The sequence below is a fragment of the Apostichopus japonicus genome, chromosome 8, assembly GCF_037975245.1.
Source record: "Apostichopus japonicus isolate 1M-3 chromosome 8, ASM3797524v1, whole genome shotgun sequence".
In the NCBI taxonomy this organism is placed as follows: domain Eukaryota; kingdom Metazoa; phylum Echinodermata; class Holothuroidea; order Aspidochirotida; family Stichopodidae; genus Apostichopus; species Apostichopus japonicus.
Genome location: NC_092568.1, coordinates 2,840,463 through 2,863,756, shown reverse-complemented (window position 1 = coordinate 2,863,756; position 23,294 = coordinate 2,840,463). Strand labels below are relative to the sequence as shown.

General features: G+C 36.6%; 2 protein-coding genes across 3 annotated transcripts in view; one reads left to right on the top strand and one right to left on the bottom strand.

The window, feature by feature from the left end:
* Positions 1 to 17,394, bottom strand: part of LOC139970392 (leucine-rich repeat-containing protein 57-like) — a 35,943-nt gene extending 18,549 nt beyond the window's left edge. Inside the window, exons 1-4 of one of the 2 annotated variants that reach the window (XM_071976034.1) lie at positions 17,258 to 17,394; positions 15,609 to 15,734; positions 6,674 to 6,809; positions 237 to 505 (exon numbers count right to left, since the gene is read on the bottom strand). In XM_071976034.1, coding sequence (XP_071832135.1) covers positions 237 to 505; positions 6,674 to 6,809; positions 15,609 to 15,689 — 486 coding nt within the window. In that variant the 5' untranslated portion in view covers positions 15,690 to 15,734; positions 17,258 to 17,394. The other variant, XM_071976035.1, reaches the window with a different exon arrangement.
* On the top strand, positions 17,387 to 23,198 carry LOC139970393 (cancer-related nucleoside-triphosphatase homolog). The gene is made up of 5 exons (XM_071976036.1): positions 17,387 to 17,535; positions 18,202 to 18,364; positions 18,791 to 18,878; positions 19,400 to 19,594; positions 20,541 to 23,198. The coding sequence occupies exons 1-5, from the start codon at positions 17,487 to 17,489 to the stop codon at positions 20,616 to 20,618; spliced, it is 573 nt and encodes a 190-aa protein (XP_071832137.1). The 5' UTR covers positions 17,387 to 17,486; the 3' UTR covers positions 20,619 to 23,198.
* The last annotated feature ends 96 nt before the right edge of the window (positions 23,199 to 23,294 follow it).

The following is a 23,294-nucleotide window of genomic DNA, read 5'->3' as shown; positions in this document are numbered from 1 at the left end:
TGGGAGACAGGTAGGAGAGGAGCGAAGTAAATCTACTGTATCAGGGACGAAGGAAGTATTTTTGGTCAGAGGTGTATTACTATGTCAGTCTTTAGATATAAGTAGAAATATAGCGAAAGATAGAATACTAAAAGTCAGATATGGGAGGAAGTCCAAGCTAAATGTAAATTATTCTTTGAAATGGGACTGATTTTTCTTTGTTTGTTAACTTTGGAAGAAAACAATCATTGTCTTACCTGGTTCTGGTTAAGGTTTACTTCCATAGCCTGTAAGTCTCCAATGGTTCCCGGAAGTTCTCTAATTGCATTCTGGGATAGGTCCAGTACATCCAGATGTTTTAACTGGCACAGCTCCATAGGGAAATGCGATAACTGGTTACTGGATAAATTGATCGATTTAATTGCTCTAAGCTGTCCGACGGCATTACTGATATTGTTCAATCGGTTGTGACTAAGAGATAACGTCTCCAACTTTTTCAGATTGCAAAGGGCCTCCGACAAAATAGCTTGGAGAGGAAAATGAGAGGAAAACAAGAGGAAGCACTTGATAAATTATAAATAATCATGAAATTTAATATATCTTTGTTTTTAACAATACTGTAACATGGATATTTTGAACTCAAATGTAGATTAAAATGTCTTTTCCCCAAAGACTTTTTTTTTTCCCCTCTCTCTTTTCTTGTTGTCCCTGTGGTGATTTAACTCATAAGAGCAGTGGTGTGCATACTTTTTAAGCCATGACACAGCCAAAGTCTTTGGCATTTCGGCCACGACTTCTTCCCCCTCCTTCCCCCCCCCTCCTCCCCTGGCCAAGTTTATCATTACAATGCCAATGAAATATCGTTGCTAATGCAACAGTTGGCTCTGCTTCCTTGCCCCAAATTCCTTGATCTTGACTTGAAGACGGGACAAAGCAATCCTGAGATTGGTAGACAGTTACTAACTTTTTAGTAGCTAAACAGAAGCTGGATAACGATCAAGTGCTGTACATTTTAATGTACAGTTTATTGTTGGGGATTGGTAAAAACATTTTTTCTGTCATTTCTAGAATGATCTTGTGGCCCATTAAACATCCTTTTGGACCCAATATATGGGTCACAACCGACTGCCAGTCGGGAAGCCCTATTTTACGGTCTGAATCCTCCGTGACTTACAACCGTTGAAAAAACTTGATCAGTCATAGTCTTACGACATGCACACTACCCGACGATCTGCGATTTCTTAATATAACAACGGTTCAGATTAAGTCTGGATGGTGATCATTGGGGCAGTGTGTGGTAGGCAATTTTGCATGTTTCATATTTAAGACTAAGAAATCTAATTCTTAACGGATATGCATACCTGGTCTTTCTTGAACATAGTTCAGTAACAGTGTACTTCAATCAAGTAGTTTAAAGATGAGTACCTTGTTGATCCCCTTCCATACCCACCCTCCCCCACCTTTCCTGTGAATTTAACAATAAATGGAATAAGAAATGAAAGTGGGTAGTGGCCTGGATGTACATGTGTATGGATTTATCTGCAGTAGTACAGTTCTAAAAATGAAAATTTTTAAGACTAACTAATGAAAGTAAAGTGTAATTGTAGTGAAGAGACATGTGAGAGTGGGGTGAAGTCTAAATACTGGACACTCTGAACTCACAGTAGCTTTATATAGACATGTTGACATCCAACCAATGGGAGACTTTCAAAATGTCAGTAAACCAACAACTGGGCTTGTCTTAAAGTAGATAAAATGTAAAATATAGTTGAAATTTTTCAATATTTATATAAATAGTGTTTCAAAAATATGTGTAAAACTTTATTTGATAACTCTTTAAATTGCAAAGCACTTCAAAAATGAACAGATTATAACCCTACTGCTGTCACAGTTTGGTCACAGTCGAAAGTTTAAACGATGTTACCTAAAGAGAGCACGACTAAGCCTACCACTTACTGTAGAACTGTATTTATAATTTGTTGATATCTTTCTGCTGATTGAGAAGCAGATAACTGCTCACGGAGGGATGCAGACATACGTCTCTGGGTATAATTGAGGAGACACCAGATCCAAATTGCTGAGATTTCGACGAATCCGATCACACCTGTCTAATCCCACCCCCTGCTGCAAAACCCAAGCAATGAGATCTAATGAAGAGTCCCACTGTACATTGATGCCCATGTCATCACAATAGGCAGATATAGACACAAATTATATCACAGTCGGGACGGTGTGTATAGATATCATTTGACTTGAGCAAATTTACAGCCAGATGGAGATTTTATTTTTATGATGTTCAAGAAGGTAAAGTATAAAATCATGTCTTAAGAAAACCCCACATATTTTGATAAATCTGTAGTTCAACTTTATTGACACAACTTGTCTTCTATGAGGTAACTGGTGGTTATATACATGTGTTGGTCCACCAAAATGGCATGTTGTAAGTGTCTTGTAGGTTATATGTTATTTTTACTCAAAGGATGACTTGAGGTGCAAAATTAGATTTCATATTGTAAAATATTATAAAACGTACTATTTCTATACAGTAGCACTTTTCATTTTGACAAAATGACCTTTTAAACAGCTGAGGTTCAATTATTAAAGTGACTGGATTGTGTAGTCTAAAACACAGGCCATTAGGTCAGTTTTTCAGAGGCAACACAAAACTCAATGGGACAACAGAAAGATTTTGATGGCCTCAAATTGACATTTTTAACGATGTAATACAAATTTGTAAAGGACAAATGGTGTAGTATGTCATTGAGTGGTGCTCTGTTGTCAATAATGAAGTTCAAAGAACAACAGAAATTTATGACTTGAACAGCCTTTTCTTCAGTGGATAAAAATTTATGATTTGTACATTAAGTACTGAAATTGTTTTCAAAGAGCAGTGGGACATGTGATGTTGATTCGAGGGGGCAAGCCACCACAAAATGCTGCAAGGAAATGGACCCTCTTGGTGCAAATGTAATAATTCCAGTATTTCCATATAAATTTGAATGGCACTTTTTAATTACTATTCGTCGTTTAATATTTCAACAAAAGGGCACGTTTCAATAACACTTTTCCTTAGTTTCTTAACAAAAGCAAAAATAAAAACACAGAACTATTGACAACAACCAGAAAGGAGCACTTCTAATATATGAAAAAGGTGCATGTTTGAGGTTCTTCAATAAACTGGGGGCACATGCCCTCCCCCCTCCCTCCAACACACTTGACAGCTGGTATGAAAGATGTATAAACCTTTTCCATTTTCAAGAATTTTCTATTCCTGTTAGCGCTGCCTAGCATTGTCCTCATTCCTTCCTTTTCTTTAAATATTTCTTTAAATATATTTTCAAGCTGGATGCTGTAACAGTGGCTAGGCATGCCTGCGAGAATATTTTCTCATCCCCGCAGGTAAATCGCCCGAGGGCAAACATCAGGTGAACTTGTCAGTCGAACCTCCCACCTGGTATGGCTCCAGGCATGCTGGGACTCCAGACACCCCCTCCTTCTGGTTTAATTGGCATTTGATTTGGAAACAATTCAGCCGGTTCCTACCCAGTAACTTTCGCCCTTGAAAATGTGTTAATGAAGTAATGAAGAAGTGTCCTTGGTGTTCAATGCATAGTCATCATGTTGCATATTTGGCTGTTGTCACCAAAAACTCGACAAACAACCGACAGGAATCCAATCAGTCATGTCAGTGAATATCACATTAAGTGGAGTGAACAACTGAGCTGAGGTCAGAAATCACTAACTGAAGTATGTAGTACTGTAAAATTCTGTCGCCATGGAATCTTAGCAATTTGCTATCTACACAATTTTAACCATCCGTGTCTCACGTGAAGCAAACGACAGGCAGGTTTTTTTTTACAGAAATCAACCTTTCGAGGAAACCTTACCAATTCATGGAATCTGAATATTTCGGTTTTATATTATTTATGAAGCCATGTCTGATACTCAACATTAAAAGTATACAAATGTGCACATGTAAAAAAGGCAAATATTTTCTCGGATATAAGCCCAACTAACAAAAGAAATATCATTTGACCATGCGATCTCAGCTACAGCAATGATGAGGTGACCAGTATGAGTACACAAAGTTATCCCAAAACTTACCAAGTTTGGATATTTGAAAAGTGACAAGCTTACCTGCCTATAGTGGCAAACCGATAAAACTACAAGTCTGAAAATTATGATCTAAGCACTTCGGGTGGTAAAATCAGAAGGGCGTTCACAGACCGGCAGGGGGCTGGTTATAGATGGCGCACAGGGTTATTAAAGGTTACCAGTTCACTCCACACATGGCAGACAAGAGTGCTGAGGTTGTGCGGTGACAGGTAAGCAAGCAGCAAAGTAAATTTACAAGATTACAATACACTGTGCAGTATACGACCCTTTAGGAAAAAAACCGTTACATAATCTTTGACTTGAGTCCACCAACACACATGGTGTTACGAAACTGGAAGTTAAGCTTTGTAAAGTATAGACACTGTTTAGGACTCTGGACAACATGAGCAAGAGTGTTAATTAAAATTATGAGGAGACAGGTAAGCTGGTAATCTGATTGAAAACAGTTTAATTTATGTGAGATACAAAAGTTTCCATCTTTGGTTACCATTTTGATTTGATTGTAACCGCTAAAATGTCATCTCAGGGAATATAAATGTAGTATAAATCAAAATAGTGAATACACTGTACGTGGTCTCGAAGGTTCTGAGTGATGATATTTGCCTGCTTCCTTATAATAAATAATAACTAGAGCACCAATGGTGCAGAAGCTCATACCTTTTCAAGCTCAAAAATGTAGGGCCCACAAAACTTTATGGCCCACCAAATTTCAGGCCATTTTTCAGATTCCACCAATTTTGGGCCCATGAGGCCAAACAATTTAGGTTCAAAGACAAATTTATACACCTAGTTCAAAACGGTGATAACCCCTCCCCCCCTCCGTTAGCAGAATCCTGGCCACACCACTGGCTATAATTCCTATTTTCCCCCTTTAAGTCCTATTTTACCCACTCTCTCAAACAATACCACTGACCTACCCTATTAAACTTTCTCCCCTCTACCTGAGCAGAAATAACTTCACAAGCACTCCTTCCCAAAATTTTGGCTGGCTGCCTACATACCTCAGGCTCAAAGACTTTTAAGAATCGGCAAGTGCTGATTGGCTATAGGGCTCTCACGCTTACAGTTCAACAGTTAATAACAACTCCCAATCCTGCTTTAATTCCACTAACAGTCTCTGCAGAGCTTAACCACAAATGTAAACAAACACTGCAGAGACTGGTAGATAAATTAAAGGAGCTTAGGAAAAATGTGAAGGCTCAGATTTTTTTAAACAATGGGGATTAATTGTAATTAATTAACTTTTGACCCAAAATTTTTAGGCATCACCTTATTCATACACAATCCAACAGTCATCAGTTCAACTTTGAATATGATCCATCGAGATCTTGAGGAGATTGAGATATTTGAAAATATTACAAAGAATGACCCCCGATGACCCCCTAAATGACATTTGACCTCAATTTTCCGAACACCACTCGTAACCCTCATCCCGAGGAACGTTGTCACCAAGTTTCATTATAACTGGCCATACACTGTATGAACAGAAGCAATTTGAAAATATAGGGATGCGGCCCGGGCCACAAAAGACCCCTAGTTGATCTTTGATCTCAAATTCATGAACATCCTGAAGATAAAACTTCCATAGTACTATCGTGACAAACCCTCAACATTGTACCATGGAATCTGTAGGAGAAGAAGCATTTTGCGTATTTCCACAAAATGGCCCATTACGGCCCACAGGTGACCTTTGACCCCAAATTTCGGACCATCTCTGATGGCCCTATACCCAATGGTCCTTGTGTCCAAGTTTCATGAAATTCCATTAAACACTGTGCGAGTGGGAGCGGTTTTACCAATTGTTGACGGATAGAGTGATAGAATGATAGAGTGATAGACGCCGCACTGTAACAATAGCTCACACCAGCATGCTGGTATGAGCTAAAAATTAAAAAATAATATAGCGCTCCTGAAACTTAAGCTGTCCCACTGTTACTTTAACCACTGCCTAGTTTGCTATATGCAGATTCTGTGTCTTCTCTGGAATCTTCGTATTTGAACTGAAGACTTGCCATCGCATGTTTATTAGGCCGTTGTTCAATCCCCAGCTGTAGATTTGTCCTGGCAATGCAGACTCAGAACACATTGCTATTTAGGCTCAAAATGTGCTCTTTGACATTCTACTTAGAGATGAGTGAAGAAAATATGTATACTTTGAATAAAATCAAGTTTCAGGAGCTATCAAAAGGTTTGTGTCAAAGGTTTACAGTCTTGTATTGAGGCAAGGCCTTTCCATACAACTTTTACAACAGTTGACCACTGGTAACTTGTCACACCCACACACTAAGTGTGCACAGTTCCAGCAGTTGCTCCAGAGCCAAAGCAGTGTTGCACATCTACATACAACAATATTTACAAATTACAGTACCTCACAGGTCCCCCTATCCCACCCCCCCATTTCTACCCCAGGGTGAAGAGAGGCACAACATAATGATCTGGCCAGAACTCAAACCTGCCAATCCTTAGATCGCAAGGCCAGTTTCCTTTCCATTTGTTCACGGCGCTATCACTAGTTACGACTAGATACATCTGTGCATTCAACTAGAATGACTCTAGATACATCTGTGCCTCAACTTACTCAATCTGTTGTGATCCGCTGTGAAACTCTTCATTTGTTCAAAGTTCCGTATCCCATCTGGAAGATGAGCTATTTTATTATGCGACAAATCCAAGGTGCGTAGATTCTTCACAAGTTTCAAGAGTTGAGGAGGAAACTGGAATAAATAAAAAGAAGATACTTAAAAATTGTCACAATTTCCTATAGGTACAGTAGTCATCCTTCATCTACTCTGAAAATGTTGCATGCCTTTGCTGTCAATTTTAGTGTTGAGGGGGGTGGAGGTGGGGGGAGAGACCTCAAAAGAAGGGAAACAGTGGATCAGGGATATGTTGGGTATTGAGGACCAATGAAAATTGCATACATAGGAGTAGTTTGTACTGTTGAACACTTGAAGATTATCAAATGCAGTAGTAATAATTAAGAGCTAGTAATGTTTCTATCTCTAATTCTGTTGTCAAGATATTCACCTAATTTTAAAAATATATTACAACTCTGAAAGGCTCCTTTAATTGCTTAAAGAAGGATTTTTAAACAAATTACCACTGAGGTTGTAAAAAGTTATCATATATGGAGTCTAAATGATTTTAAATTTAACTTGACATACTCCATAAATCCACTAAAAATGCAACGGTCTTCTCAATATGACTGAGTTGATGTCAAGATCTTAAATTTGTCCGAAATGTTAATTGAACAAAGCTTCAATACTGTCCAACACGATCTCCTTGTACTTGGGTTCCAGCCGTTGACTGCCTGAGCTCCAATGGCCGACCCCAAATTAGGAGAGTGTACGAGATGAAGTACACCTACAGCTAGATACATTATTGTTTGTTATAACTTCCTGGAAACCTTTCAAAAGTCCTTTTGATTTCTTTTATTTGATAGTAATCAAATACAACTTTGGAAATTGAGTTGCAAACTCATCAAAATTCATCAAACTTGGTTTTTATACTTCAGGTACCTGTAGTTTTGAGTGTGTGTAGTTGGCCGAGCCTTCCCCCAGCCTACAAACCGTAAGTGCGCGCAAACTGTTCCGTCCCGTTCCCATGTAACCCTACACCGTTCCCCCCAGGGCCATAAGTGACACAGCTAACAGTAATTGAACAAAGAAGTGAGTATTTAATTTTGTTGAAAGGATTCTAAGGAAAAACAGGAAATCATTTGAGTTGGGGAAAAAGGTTTAAATCTCCAAATTGTCTTTAAGGCAATATTAGTGGAATAAAGGATGCTCGTTCAAAGAAAAAGAGAAGAAAGAGTTTTGTGCTTTGCGATTAAAATATAAGGACAGACTTACATGAAGTTATAGCTAGAGGGAAGATAGAGAATTTGTTACAATTCTGATGACTGGTCGTTACCTTGTTGGTTTTCAGTATGACACCTGATCTTGTGGATATTTTTTTTTGTTCATGAAAATCCTTTGTACAAAATTATAAGGCAGGCCAAAAGAGTACCTCAAATATGTACGGGATAAAGAGCTTGGCTGGAGGCATTTTGAGTGGGGTTAAGAAACGTTTTGGGGCGGATTAACGATATTTACTTTCATGAGTAAAGTGCAAACACTTAAAAATATTCCCCCCTTGGTATCCAGGTGTTTGATTATGAAGTTCTTTTGTACATTGTACTTTCATATATATATTTGATTTCTTCATTCTATATTTACAATGTATTACGGCGTAGAATGGTCTAGTGAACTAAATGACGTCAGACATTGACCTACACTAACACTTCAAACAAAATTCAAAATTATTTGCAAAAACAAGAAGGTATATATTAAACTAGTTTTCAAGGTTGTTAAAGGCATTTGAGTGGGTTGTAAAGCATTTTGGGGCATTTGCATTGTGAGGAAACAGATCAAATTTTGTGTCCAAGGTATGACAAAAACATAAGCCCAGTTTTGCTCGTGTGGGATGGGGATGGGAGTGGGGAGGGAGGGGAGGGGAAGGGGGGTAGGACATTGTGTATGATGAAGCTATTATAGAGCCTATCTTGTATGATTTATATCATATCACCCATCTTTAAGACACTGCTAATTGGATGTAAAAATATTTAGCTGCGGGGGCCCTGTGGCTCCGCCCTAAATCCGCCACTGCAAAAACATTGTTATGTTGAGTTGAGTTTGATTCATTTATCGATGCTATTCGATATGCTAGTCAAATATCACGTCATATCAAGACATCAAGCAGGAAACTCCCTGGTTAAAATCAACTAATTGAAATTTCCAATTTATTCTTTTAAGTCTACCTTTTATAATACTATCAATGTTAAAAGTTGATGATTAAATAATCAAGAATGGTGTCCTGGTTGATAAATTTTTTTAAATTTTATATGTGAGCAATTCTCTGTAGGTTTCGTTGATTTGTCAACCAAATTAAAAAAAAGCTACTCTTTAAAAGTGAGAAATGTGTAAGTACTTAAATTTTATCAAGGAACTAAAATAGAGGGCAGTATTTGGTTTCTGACTGAACCAAGGTGTATTTAAATGCTGACAAATGTATTTGTAACAGGTTGCTGTCTCAAGTTCTCCAAACATGCAATTTAGTAGGTATGCTATTAAAGCCATACTGGTCAATAAAGTCACACTTTGCACCAAATAATTTCTACAATAAGGCATATTGTTTGATACACATTAAGGGGTCAGCATGCTTGACCTTTTTCAAATATGTCAAATATTTAAGAAGATGAGCTCAGAAAGACATTACTGTAATGTGCATATATAAATACAGCAAAATAAATCTGTAATTTGTGTTCCCTTAAAGTAGCAGACTACATGTATTTTGCATATCTACAGTGTTGTGGGCGGAATTTTTGTTATACTGCATGCGTCCATCATTAAATAACTTTTAAGGTACTGTAGGATAATCTTGCCACCAAAGAAATTAAATTATTGAGTTAATTTTGTCAATCTTAAAAGCACTTGAATTGTGGTCCAGTGCTTCTACATATCTTCCATTTTGATTTTGTTCTTGATAGTCAGCCTTAATACTACATCAGTATTACTCCTGATTTATAGAGTACTGTAACTCACTACTATATATATCTCAGATTTCTAACCTTGATTATCAAATTAATCATTAGCTCATTAACAAAGTACCATCCATACTGTCCAACAAACTTGTGCAGGACCTGAGTAGATCCACTAGTGTCTAAAATTTGAAATTATCACAACAGCAACAGAAATATAGCTACAAACAAAAAATGATTTCCTGAAAATTATGGTACAACTACTTTTTCCTCTTTCCATCTTCCCTAATCAAGGGATTATCAGGGTTTTTGTTAAGAAATGAAGTAGGTGGGTCAAGTTGGAAAGTAGGCGGGACTGTCTGTACGCGGACATGGGGGAGGGGTCTAAGGGGAGGGGTCCCCCTCCCCTTTGCCGGAAAATTGCAATTTAAAAAGTCTCTAGATGCAAAATGGTGCAATATACAGTTGTTTGGTCAATGATATTGCCCCCTCCCAATCACCCCTTTCTTCTGTCCTATTTTTCTTTTTTTCTCCTGAAAAAGTGATAATAGGTCTACGGTACCTACAAAGTGAGTAGAATTTTACTGCCAAAAAATACCCAACTAGGTCTGTGATAGAACCTTCTGTTTTTTATTCAGCTTTTATCTCTGTTGAGCAACAATTTGTATGTCAAGAGAAGCCCTTCGCCTACCTCTACTCTCACCCACCCCTCGGCCTCATCTCCTCGACCATACTACTAATGTTCAACTTCTTGTAGTTTGTGACAGTTTCAATCACACCTGACCTGGTTGTGGGTATTTATTATTCTCGATTTTTTTCGTCATTTTTTTTTTTTTTTTTTAAATTTAAATTTTTTTTTTTTTAAATTTAAATTTTTTTTTTTTTTAAATTTAAATTTTTTTTTTTTACTGAGCGTCGCAAAGTAGCCGGGTCATGTACGTGCAGTAAGCGGGTCATTTGACCCGGGTCCCGGCTACTAACGAAAACCCTGGATTATAACAGCCTTCTCTCTTTCTCTCTTGTTTTTATTGAATATCATTATAATACAGAAAATGAACTATGTAGGACACCTAAACAAAGGATATATGCAAATACCCCCCCCCCCAAAAAAGTGTGTAAGAGCATGCATTTTCAATCACATTTCAGACCAAATGTTGAAAAACTATTTCGTTTTTCGACAGAATATAATTTAAATACATGTACATACAAAATACCATTATCTACTGTACTTCTTAAAATGACGCCTATGTATTATACAGAAAATTTTCAGGTTCAAATCATGTAAATATACCAGGTACAAATGGGACACTCTCATTATTAAATTTATATTCACTTCTTTTCAGTGAAAACATTCCAATCTAGTTACTATTCATTGTTGATACTGTTTGAATTTCCTTTTAAATTTGACCATAGACATATCAAACTTGAAACAGTTGTTCTATACAGTACTTCCCGATCCAACTATTCTTCCAAAACCTTTTAAACCTTTTCCAGGAATATAATTAACAGAAAGGGGGGGGTGGGGGGCACAAAGCTATTTATAATTTCAGTTGCTTAATTCTGTATTGTATAAGTGGCATGGAATAAGAGAGTTCAGAGAATAGTTATTTGCATTGCGCAATGGAGGTCAAGAGGTCAAATGAGAATACTCGCGTTGAGACGAGAGTTGTCTGTTCGCGTACCCACGCTATAACTTAATGAGCACTTACAGTACACATTAGAAATCGCATACTTTACGTCTAAATTTACTCTGTTTTTTCGCTTCGGGATGGATATTCCTACAAGTTTGGAAGAGTTTAAACTTTGGAAAGTTGACAGACTGAAGGAATTTTTAAAGAAACGAAAGTTGAAGATGAGTGGCCGGAAAGAAGAGTTGGTTGCTTTAGCGTATGAACATTGCTGAAGTTAACATAGCAGATGCGCGAAATGTATAGGCAGATGACTACGCATCGGTACTTCAGGTTGAAGGAGAGACCCTGCCCGATCCTTTTTCGGATTTGCCACTTGCATGGGAAGGTGAATTTGCAATGGAAAAATGGCCGCCTTGCATGTACATTGATATTGCGCATTATTTTACCAGTATTGATAACATTGAACTGAAGCAAAGACTGATGACGGACTATAAAGATGGTAAAGCCTTCAGCTATTTAGAGTCTGGGTGGCTCGGGGAAATTTTTTACAATGCCATTTCTGCCGAGTCAAGGTTGTGCTTTCTAAAGGCAGAGTGTACACCATCGCAGCGTATTAATAATATTACTTGGAAAGCTTGGATTTGTCTGGAGAAATCTTCTGGAAAGATCATGCGTGGATATTGTACTGCTGTGTAAGTTTCATAGTTTCAGATCAGCAGACAATATCTGAATGGGTTAAGTTTGCAAGCAATCATATGTCTTGAGATATTCAAACACAGGTCAGAAATAAAAGATAAAGTACAAGCCTGGTTGTTCCTTATCGGTAGAAACTGCATCAGTTTTATAAATCTAAATTTCAATATCAAACCAAAAAGTAAATAAAACCATACCAGAACTGCATGCCAAGTCATATGAAAATGTGAAGGAATTTTTATTTTGGCCCTTCAATCCCCTTTTGTAGGGGTGCACTGGAACTCGGTTCAGGTCGGAACCCTTCACTTTACAATGTTTGGGTTCCAGCTGTAACTCTGCTTGATTCACCACTATAACTCTTTTGCAATAACTGACGTTTACAAAGTTCATATTATAAATTAAGTAAGAATAAAGACACTCCCAATAACTTACAAACCATGAGATAGTTGTAAGGAGTGACATAAATATTGTGGAGCTGTAACCCCTGGAAATTCCCCTACCCACTATTATTTTTTATGATGTTCTTCCCCAAATAAAATAAATATCTTCTTTTTTCTCTGTTTGAACAAATTGAACCCACCCTGTAAGTAGTAGGAATATGCCAACAATAAGACTAAGCTTATTTTAAATCACGCATAAAAATGAAGAGAACTATTTCTTAACATGAAAAACCAACTACAAGATATCAATGCCTCTATATACTATGCAGTATTCGTTGATGGACGTAAAAGCAACGAGTATGAGGATAGGTTATGTAGGCCTATTTAGATCTACAGTTCTGTCAGTGTCACTGTCAGTATTTTAGATTCGAGTTGCTTACGATATTCTCTAAAAAAAAAACAGTTCAGGCTCATAATGACAAACAAAAGGGCAAAATAGTTTGTTCCATGCTATATTTTAAATTCATTTCATATTCATTTCCGAAAATTATCAGTTAGAACTTCCGCGAAGCATTTAGACGCAACCACAAAAGTCGCGTAACCCATACGAAGGATACAGTCACACAGTACTCAGACTAACTATTTTATGTGCGATACGGATCTGTGTTCCCTTATATTCAATATTCAATATTATTATGAAGTAGTTTCAGTCAATTTATACACGTTTTTAAGTCGTAAACTCGCCGAGATATGCACTTGAAATAAATTCCAAATGTCGCAGTAACCCATTCTAAGTGAGATTTTCGTTATGAAAAGCTGTCATTGTTTACGTTTTCCGAGGATTCCATTCTCAGTTGACCTGGCCCCAAGTGAGAATCGGGCATGCGCACTCATAACTCTGAACTCGCTTATTAATATTAAACAAAGGTAGCTCTAATACTATATAAACTAACATGTATGAAAATGTTGTTGATGTGAAAAATGATGGCAGTTAGACTGGAATGAAATTGGACAGTGATATTGTCGAAGCTGCACAGTGTAAAATCTTATACCAAATTTGCTGAACATACTGTAACTATTACAGGTTGAGATGGTTGCACTGAGGCAAGTATAGTAAGCTGTTTATTACATCATGGACTGACTTTCATTCCACTGACATGCAAATACATTGAATGAGCAATTAAACATCGGTCAGGAATAACTTCAATTACATTTAGAACACAAATATTGCCAAACACTACACATGTGGCCAAGCTTACATTATTAATACAAAATGACAGATGTGAGTTTCACAAAATACACAGGGTCTTTCTGTATTTTTCAATCTTCAATATAAGTTTCACATTGTTTGTCAGAAGAAAATCCTCATAAACTATCATGTCAGCTGACAGAAGCAAACATGACAAGATCGGGCAGACTACTAAAATCGAAAACTTGACTTGTGAAGCTTATTGAAAAACATTGTCATGATATTTTAAACCTCAATTTAAAGGACATTCAGGTGGCTGATCAATGTTGGAAATTGTTCTCCACTTTAAATAGGATAGCCACATCCTCATCACATTTAGTATGGCAAAGATATTAATTTTCTTCAAATTTGGTTACATTTTGTTTTTGCATCTGGCAACAATAGATGGAATGATGTCATCACAGCCATTCCAAGGTTTACAGTTTTCTTTATACTATCTAACCCACTTATTCACAGAGGAAATAATATTTCTACAAAATATTACATTTTCATGAAAATATTAGGTACAGAGAACAATTGACAAATTGCTAAACAAACATCACAATGGTATCACATTTAGAGGATAAATCAGCTAAAAGATAATGATAAGAAAGGAAAGCTTCTGAAGAACATATATCTACACTGGTGACATCACAGACCACCAATACTGTGATGTGCTCCTGCAAAGAATTTAGTGTTCATCCTTTCAATATAGGTAACATCCAATCAACCATATCTCAAGTTAGAAACAAGATATGGAGATGAAGATTCCAACTGACTGTGGAAATATCTTTCTCTTTTTAAGATGATTGATATATTGTCTACCATGCAAATATATCTTCAATAGCATCTACAAAACTGATCTAAATCAACTTTAAGACAGCTTTTTGCATGATTTTTGTTGCATTTGTGATACCAACTGATCCCAAATATCCTTTGACTTTTAACTTCGAATTAAATTATGTTCAGATAGGATGATCAGAGTTGAAAATCGACGATGATGAATAACAGTTTCAACTATTTTATTAGAAAATTTTGGGTGAGCTACTAGTATGAACATTTATGATACTAATTTGATAACTGGCTTTACTAATATTTTATTGTACTGCTTTAAAATGATTTCTCAGTGATGCAAAACATGTCAGAAGGTTTGCTTAAGTCTTGGACTAAAATAATCTGCATAGATGGATTCTATACAAAGCAAACTGTGTCGGCTTTTCACACCATTTTACTGTCCATGCTACTGTAGAAGCTCCTAAAATCTACAGAAATTCAATAGACATTCTATTTATAGATTTAAAACTTTGTAACATGAGTAACAAACTGAACCAAACAAAGTAGTTTTCATAAATTTGGGTACAAAAAGTTTCATTTCGTTCCTTTCAGAACCATTATTCAAACAACATACCCATTGTACACTCCCAGGGCCTTATGTAGTAACAGTATACAGTAGGATAGAGGGGGACATTTAAATTTTGAATCTGTGCATGAAGGGAAAACTGTATTTATATAATTTCATTTAAAGATAACCCATTGTCATGTCTTTTTCTATGTTGGCAGATGTCCACATTTTACCAGTCAACATAGATTGAAGTCATGGTATAGCATTTGGGTGTGCCAGTCCCACAACCTCTAGTTTCCTGGTTCAAAACCCCACAACAAACCAGATCCTATCTATCCTTTAAAAATCCCCCCAGGTGTGTTAGACTATATAGTCCAGTCGCTTTAATTGATGACCCCTCAGCTGTTTAAAGAAGCATTTCATTTCTCACAAATTAAGAGTGGTATAGAATAACAACCTGCACTGATATCAATTGTGCTTTTTAACTGGCTAATAGATATCAAAGTTACTGTTGCCCCTAAAGTAAACTTTTAATGGTAGCAATTGTTTTGGATATAATTATAGTGAAATGAGTTCATCCAGACATAAATAATATTAAATCCCAGCAATGTGAAAATTACCAAAAATGTGAATGAAATGTACATTTATCATATAGATGAAGTCGGTAACAGTCAGCCATTATGACATCATACTAAGAAACGTTGAATATGGACAAACTTACCTCAGCCAAACCCTGGTTTGACAACTGACAAACCCCGCTCTTTTCTGCTCGTTCCAAATGGGGCTTAATGGAATTACCCATATCTACTGGTAATTACTTGATGCTCACTGGCTTTAGCTCAAAGTGCTGCACATAAAAAATAAATAGTTTAAAATTATTATACATTCTGTGTATGAAAAACTATTCAAATCACATTTGATAGTAACACACAATGAAGGAATAAAATACACACAATGTAAAAAGATGAAGAGAAGATGACAAGCATTCAAAATATTCACATACATACTTGTTCATATATATACAGTAGTCTAAGGAAAACCTCTGTCCTATTCACAGAACATGCAAATATTCGGCTGTATCCACATTTGGAAAGTAATTCAGAAAACAATAGTGTCCACAGGTGTAATGACACAACTTATTTTCTGGATTTATTTTTTGTAGATTTTTGGCAGATTGTGAGGTGATTTTTGACAAAGTCTCTAAATAATATGAAATCTATTACAGAATATATACACAAAAAGACAACATTTGTGTTCTATGTTTGGCCTGCTTTTAGCATGGAAGGAAGTTCTAAAATGCATGCAGCTTAGGAACACACTAAATTCTAAAGTTTACAACAAATAGGATATGGAAATTATAGTTTCCTTTTTATCATGATTTATTTTATAAAAGCAACAGAGAAGAGCGAAGTGCTGTACTCTTTCTGTAGATTAAATTCTCAGTACAATATACTAAGGAAATCCCCTACCCATAAAAGGTCCTGCTTCCCAGGGCTATTTCCCACTTAAACATTCCCCTCTCAACGCTGGTGGGAAACTAGTCATGAACCATGTTTGAATTAAAGGTATAGGATACCTTAGGAATAAATTAGTATAACATTCAATGTGTACAGTTAATATAAAGCTGAAAATAGATTATATTAACTGTAATGATACTGTACTTATTTTGTTAATTTATGTGTATTCATATAAGAAAGAGTATGAAGAATGTGTAGCTGCAGGATTCTGTAATACTGAGCATTGATTGTTGTTTAGTTCACTTCAAATCCTTCTAACTTTCTAAGAGATGCCGGATCATAGGACCCCTATGTATGTTTCCCGGCATGGGGGTTAGAAGTGGGCATGGAAAGTCAATGCACTGAAATGCCCGACTGTCCTGCCGAATGTCGCACATCTGACCAGCCCACTAACATTTAACCTAGGTCTAATATTAAGTAGTACTACTAGGCCTACTAGGAGTAGCTTAACTTAGGCCTAACTTAAACAAATTTACTTCTGTAGGTCACGTACGATATTCAGGCTTACCAGTAATAAAATTAATAATAAGACCAACTTAGCAACTCACAACAATAACATGAACAAGGCTAAATGTAGCATTATCTATGGTTACACCTACCATCGGTTACACTTACAATACAAGTTACAGTAACTATAAGTAACATAATCTTTTCGTTATGCCTAACCGAGGCCTAGGCTAGAAGTTAGAACTACTGTGGTAACGTACTAACGGTAGCCTAATTAAAGCCTAACGTTATTCCCTGTGCTTTCGATGGAACCAGCTGCAATGTGCGCTATAAACTTTCATTTCGTAAAATGAAAAAACGCCAAGGTTATGTCATTTAATAATATAAAAGGTCCTCAAAGTCTTACGTCAAAATGCGGAAAATCTCTTCTTATATTTTATTGTTTAGAAATTAGAGATAAGGAGACGGCAAAGGTGTATCAGACCTGATCATAACAATGTTGACGTGAATGAAAGTTTGATGCTACCTCGATCTCACCTGTTTTCAATTTTGGATTTATTTCGATGAACTGGTTCCGCTACATCGTATGTTACGGATTTTGATAGACGAATAACATCCTTCCAACAAAATGCCAAATGGCATCTCAGTTTCCTATCAAACATGTTTTCATAACTGGACCGCCAGGTTGACAAAAACAATCATAATGTTTTGCACAAGTCTAGGCCTATTTCACTTCGGACGGTAGCCTTTGCAGTAACTTACTTCGGCTGTAGGCAATGTCTAATTTAGGCCTGTGAGCCTTGTATTTGTAACGTTAGGCCTATTTAACTACTGTTAGTTTATGCATGCTTAACCCTAGGAAGTGCTGTTGTCAGTAATTAACTTAAATCCTGGCGTAGGCCCATGGTATTGCTATGTTTACCCAGATCGGGTGCAGAAATTTCCTTCACATCTAGTCTATTTCAGTCATGTTTTTGCTACAAAATTGTAGGAGTAAGCCTAGGCATGAGAAATTTCCATGGTTTGGTAAATTGAAATTATGTCCATTGTCCAAAAAGTTGAATAATGACAAAGTGATTTACATGAGGATAATAGGAAAGACTTCTGCTTGTGAGTAAATAACTATGCATGTTTTTGTTCCCATGGTTATAAATTTTGTATCAGCAAACCCTTTAACATTTATTCTTTGTATACAAAGTAAGACAGGTGATGCAAGAGAAAATATATTTCTGACTGAACCGTTCCCCATGAAGTTATCAGGAGAGAAGTTGCAATTAACTGATTAATCACATTCATGCCAGGAAGCTTAACTAATCAATGAATTGAAAATTTCATCTCTTTCTTTGGTAGGAGTTGGTAAGACCACAATAGTCCAGAAGGTTATTGAAGAAGTTAAAGCCTTGTCCATCCCAGTAAAAGGTTTTGTTACAGCTGAGGTCAGGAGTGGTGGAAAAAGGAGTGGCTTTGATATCATCTCCTTAACTGGTGATAGAGGAAACCTTTCCCGAATAGGGTGGGAACCAAATGTTGTGTTATCTGTGACCACAATTATACCTTTACAAATAACTCACGTTGTTAAAGAAGACATATTTAACTTTTCATTCTATTGGCCAGTTATTGTGTTTTTGTTTATTGCCTGCTCTTTGTAACTCATATTTTTTGTACTTAGAGCCACATTGGCCCATCATTAGGTATGACAAGTTTTGCTACATAGTCACATCTATACATCTGGCAGCTGTGACAGTAAGTTAACATATCCCCTCCATTCAGCCAGCAGCACGGAGAATAATGTAATATGCCTTCATTAATTTCCAAGTATAAATTATATAGACTTACCTCATTATTCACTTGCCAATATGGGAAGTAAATATTGACAAACTCAAATCACTGTTTGATTGCTAGTTAAAACTTCATCTTTTCTCTTCTTCTATTTCACCAGAAGTAACAAGCCAGGCCCTCGAGTGGGACAGTATGTTGTGGATGTGAAAAGCTTTGAACATGTAGCTCTCCAAGCACTAGAATTACCAGTTAGTGAATTCTACATCATTATTTGTCTCTTCTTTTTGTTGACGAAATTTTACTGGAATATGTATTGTGTTATGATATGTATTTAATCCTGTTCTGGTGCTAAAAATACCTCAGAATGAAACATTTGATGTCTAAAATAATTTCTTCTGAGGGAGAACTCCCAGATCCCCTACATGGGTTTTGGCTTCAATGACCCAGGGAATAATTTCTCAGGATCGCATTGCAAACTGCTATGCAAGTGCAAAGATGTTTGTAGCAGCAGCCTTCACAACTTCTACACAAAATTTGAACAATTAATTAATCCTCATGAACACTCCCCCCCCCCCCCTCAGTCATAAAATCCTGGATCTGCTAATGAGCCTCTGACCAAATGGAAAAAAGATTATCTTCTGGTGACATAATGACATTGCCATGTGAGAATATTTAGTATAAATTGCTTTAGTTTATACTTTTGAAAATCACTGTGGTTGCATTCCAGTCTATAACACCGTTAACAACCATTTTCAAATCTTCTGCACAGCCAGCGGGAAAGACCATCATGGTAATCGATGAGATTGGCAAAATGGAACTTTTCAGTCAAACATTTATTCAAGTCGTTGGAAAATTACTCCGGCAAGACAGAGTGACACTGTTTGGTACAATACCAATACAAAAGGGCAAGCCTCTCAGTTTGGTGGAAGAAATCAGGAACAGAGATGATGTCCGAGTATTCACTGTAAATATACATACATTAATTATTTTTTCATCTAATTTTTCATTTCTCTTTCCATTTTCTCTTTATTCTTCTTAAAGCAACTTTGTGAATTGATTTTTATATAAACCAGAAATGTTTTAACTATTGAAAATCCCTGATATAGGCTGGGATTGTTTTTGTAAGTAGTTATTGATAATATCAAAAAGTAAAAAATTTCCCATCAGTTTTCATTTATTCATTTACTTATACAATATGAAAATGTGTCAGGCTCATAAATTTTACAGAATGTGGTAAAAATTGACCCAATGCAATAAAGCTGCTCTCATGGAGGATGGAGATTTGAATGAAAGTATGCGTAAGAAGGATTATTTTATTGGTTATTCATTATCTCTCCCTGCTTGGAGGGATTTGCAGTTATATACATAAACTGATTTGTGCTCAGTGGAAGTTTGAAGAAGTCATCTGTAGCATTCTGAAAAAGTTCTTACCTACTGTAAGAGTTGCTTGCAAGGGCATAGGAAGCGCGAGGGGGGGGGGGGCCTGGGGGGAGGGGGCTTGGGGGAGGGGGACTTAGGGGTCGCCAGCCCCCCACCTGAAAAAATGGGGGGGGGGGCGGAAGTATGCTTTCGCCCCCCCCCCCCCCCCCCCAGTCGTCGAGGGTAAAAAACCCTTTCATTTTTGAACTATTTTCTGAAATTCAGAATGTAGTCTTTCACCATTGTTCAGACTGTTTAGTACTGCGATTATTGGGAATCACTCTCTCCGCCAGAAATTCGCTAGCATTTGAGCATACCGTCAAAAGTAGAAACCTGTCTAAATAGAGCTATTTTCATAGGACTGTCACTGATATAAGATATTGCACATTCATTGGTAGCATTTAGATATTCTACTAAACACTTCAATGGGTTTGAGATATGATGATAGTTAACTATGGAAGTATGAATGGGCTATTTCTCTCTTTGTTTAGCTTTCCCGAGGCAATAGAGATGATATAATGCCAGAAATATTTGCGGCAGTCCAGAAAAGTTACAAAGAAGGTACATGAAGACATCGTTAGTCCCAGAGTTGGTTTGGAGAAACATCCTGAATACCGGCCTCAAAACTGGAAAGGTTTTTATCAACATCGTTCCTGTAATAAGGGTTGTCTCAACATTGTATAACTACAAGCAGAAGATACTTGTATGGCTGATCTTTGCACAATTTGCTTTCCTTTGGTCAATGTGTCTTTTTAATGTCTCACTACCCCTTGGTAACTTAGACCCGATCTTGAAGTAATTGTGCAAATATTTTACCTGACTAGAGGATGTGTAAACAGAAATTGCCAGCAGCAGCAAACTGTACAATGGCACACAATTTTGAATGGGAAATGTGGATTAGATTAATCAAGCTGATATATTCCTCAAATAAGCTGTAATTTGTTTACCAAATCAGTAATTATTAGGCCATCCCCAAGAGTCACTTTCTTTCAGTCTATGATACAACGATAGAAAAGGTGATACCATAAAGCATGTTTATCACAGGGTTTAAATAAAGGTCGTTTAATGCATGCTAATTTGAAATGAAGGTTTAAGCAAGTTTGCTGAACTTCTGTGGTATCAGCATATGGACCATCACTGCCACAAAAATGTGATAGCAAAAGAATAAAATAACGATACAGAGTACTTTAAAGGCAACTCGAAAAATTTATTTTGCTCTGCAACATTTTCAGAAGAAACTTTTTAGTTTATCAAAAATAAATGATAGAATGCTAAAATTATTCTCGACAGTTTTGAAACTTGCAGTCACCAATACACACTTAAAGACATCTGCACAAAATCCTTATTTCTGTGATTGTTGCCTAAATAATGCCTCTAGACCAAGATTTTCTGCACACATGGAAAGAGGGGCCTAAAAATGGGCAAAGAGGCAAAAACATGGACAGTTGCAAGTGCTTTCAATTCATGAACTCGGGTAATGGAATTACATGTCAAAGGTCATTTGAGAAATCACACCATTCATTGTCAGAGATGAATAAATAAGTAACTTCATATTAAGGACTAGCCAAGACATTGCCATTTATTTTCCTGACTTCTGTAGAGTCATTGACTTAGGTAACTGTATTGTCTTATTGCTATGAGGTCAGAGGTCAAAGATGATGTAACTTGTTCAAGTCACTCTGATTCTGAAATTTAGTGACTTAAATCATGACTCCTTTCATATTGTTAATGGAATGTTTTTGATCGTAATAAAACTCAGTTCCATGACGACTATAAACTGAATTATTTCCTTCCATGATTTAGAAGTTCCTTTGTACCTAAGGTATACTTGAATTTCATATAGTCTCATTCTTAAGACGTTTCAGCCTTTTTAGTTCAATTTGGTTTACTCTAGTGAATGCAAAAATTTAGTCCACATTTGTAACGAGTGGCCTAATATTTAGAGTCCAGTCATCACTAGCTACAGTATTATCCTGACGTGAGTGATTGCATTATCTGTATCAGGAAGAAACAAAGTTTAAAAAGAGATATTACTAGTCAAGACTTGTTACAACTCTTACAATAGCTCATTTGAAACTTAATCCATGTGATGTGTATGGATGAACACCAGCTAACATCATACCTTCCATTTTTTGATGCGTATTCCAGGAATATCAATCAGGGTGTGTAACTTGTTGATCTGGATCTTCCAACCATCGATTAAATTTACATTCAGATGGACAACACTGTACCCGGACATATGACAAACAAGGGCACTACGACTCCAGAAACAGCTTCAACCAGGGAGTGGTTATCCATAACAACTCCATATCCATAACAACTCCCTGCTTCAACTCTTAAATTATATAAAGCTGATAGGGCAGTATACCCATTTTATGTTAGACTTCACAACATGACTCCAATATGAAATAGTGGAATGACTGTTTCATTCATATAAACCAAAATGTTTCACACTTTAGAACTGTTATCCTACTTAAAAACTATAAGGTTAAACCAGAAGTTGGCATCTGTTGAAACCTCTATACTTTTTGTATTTCATACTAAAGTCAAAATCTCTAATAGTCTCTATTTGGAATTACGACAAGTGACCCCAGATTATCAAATGACTATTTTTGGCAGTTGCATTGTGAATGTGTATTGTAAATTGTACCTTACATTACAATCAACAACTACAGCAACCAAAAAAGTGTCTTAATAATTAGACAAAGCCTCATCAAAGTATGAGACAAGTCCTACCCAAACTGAAGTTGCACCACATGCATCATAGTATGCTAATTATTGTCTGACTTGGGGACATCACAGTCTTTTTGAAACTAATTTTCAAGTAAGAAAGAATCAGTTACCTAGCTAACATTGCTTCATTCATTCATTGCTTATTCTCTCAAAACAACTTGTAATTACTAGTGGAAGTGTAAGTAATAAAAGAATAGTGGACATTTTTAGTGCCTTCAGCTATTACCATTCTCAGGGTTTTGTGGTTAGGTGTTGATGTTTCACTTTGTGTATTATTCTCAGGTTTACCTTACTGGAATGTTCAGCTGCGGTACAGCACATTGCACTTCCCAGCTGTTCTTCAACTGTATCTCCTCCCTTTATAAACCCCCCTCCCCTACCACACCCCATCCCACAGGAAGTATGCAACCTCATATGTAACATCTCTTTGAGTCAACATTAAATGAAATCTTCAACACCCCCCGCCCCCCCCCCCCCGCTCTTCAAAAAAGACAGTTTTGAGATAGCTAAAA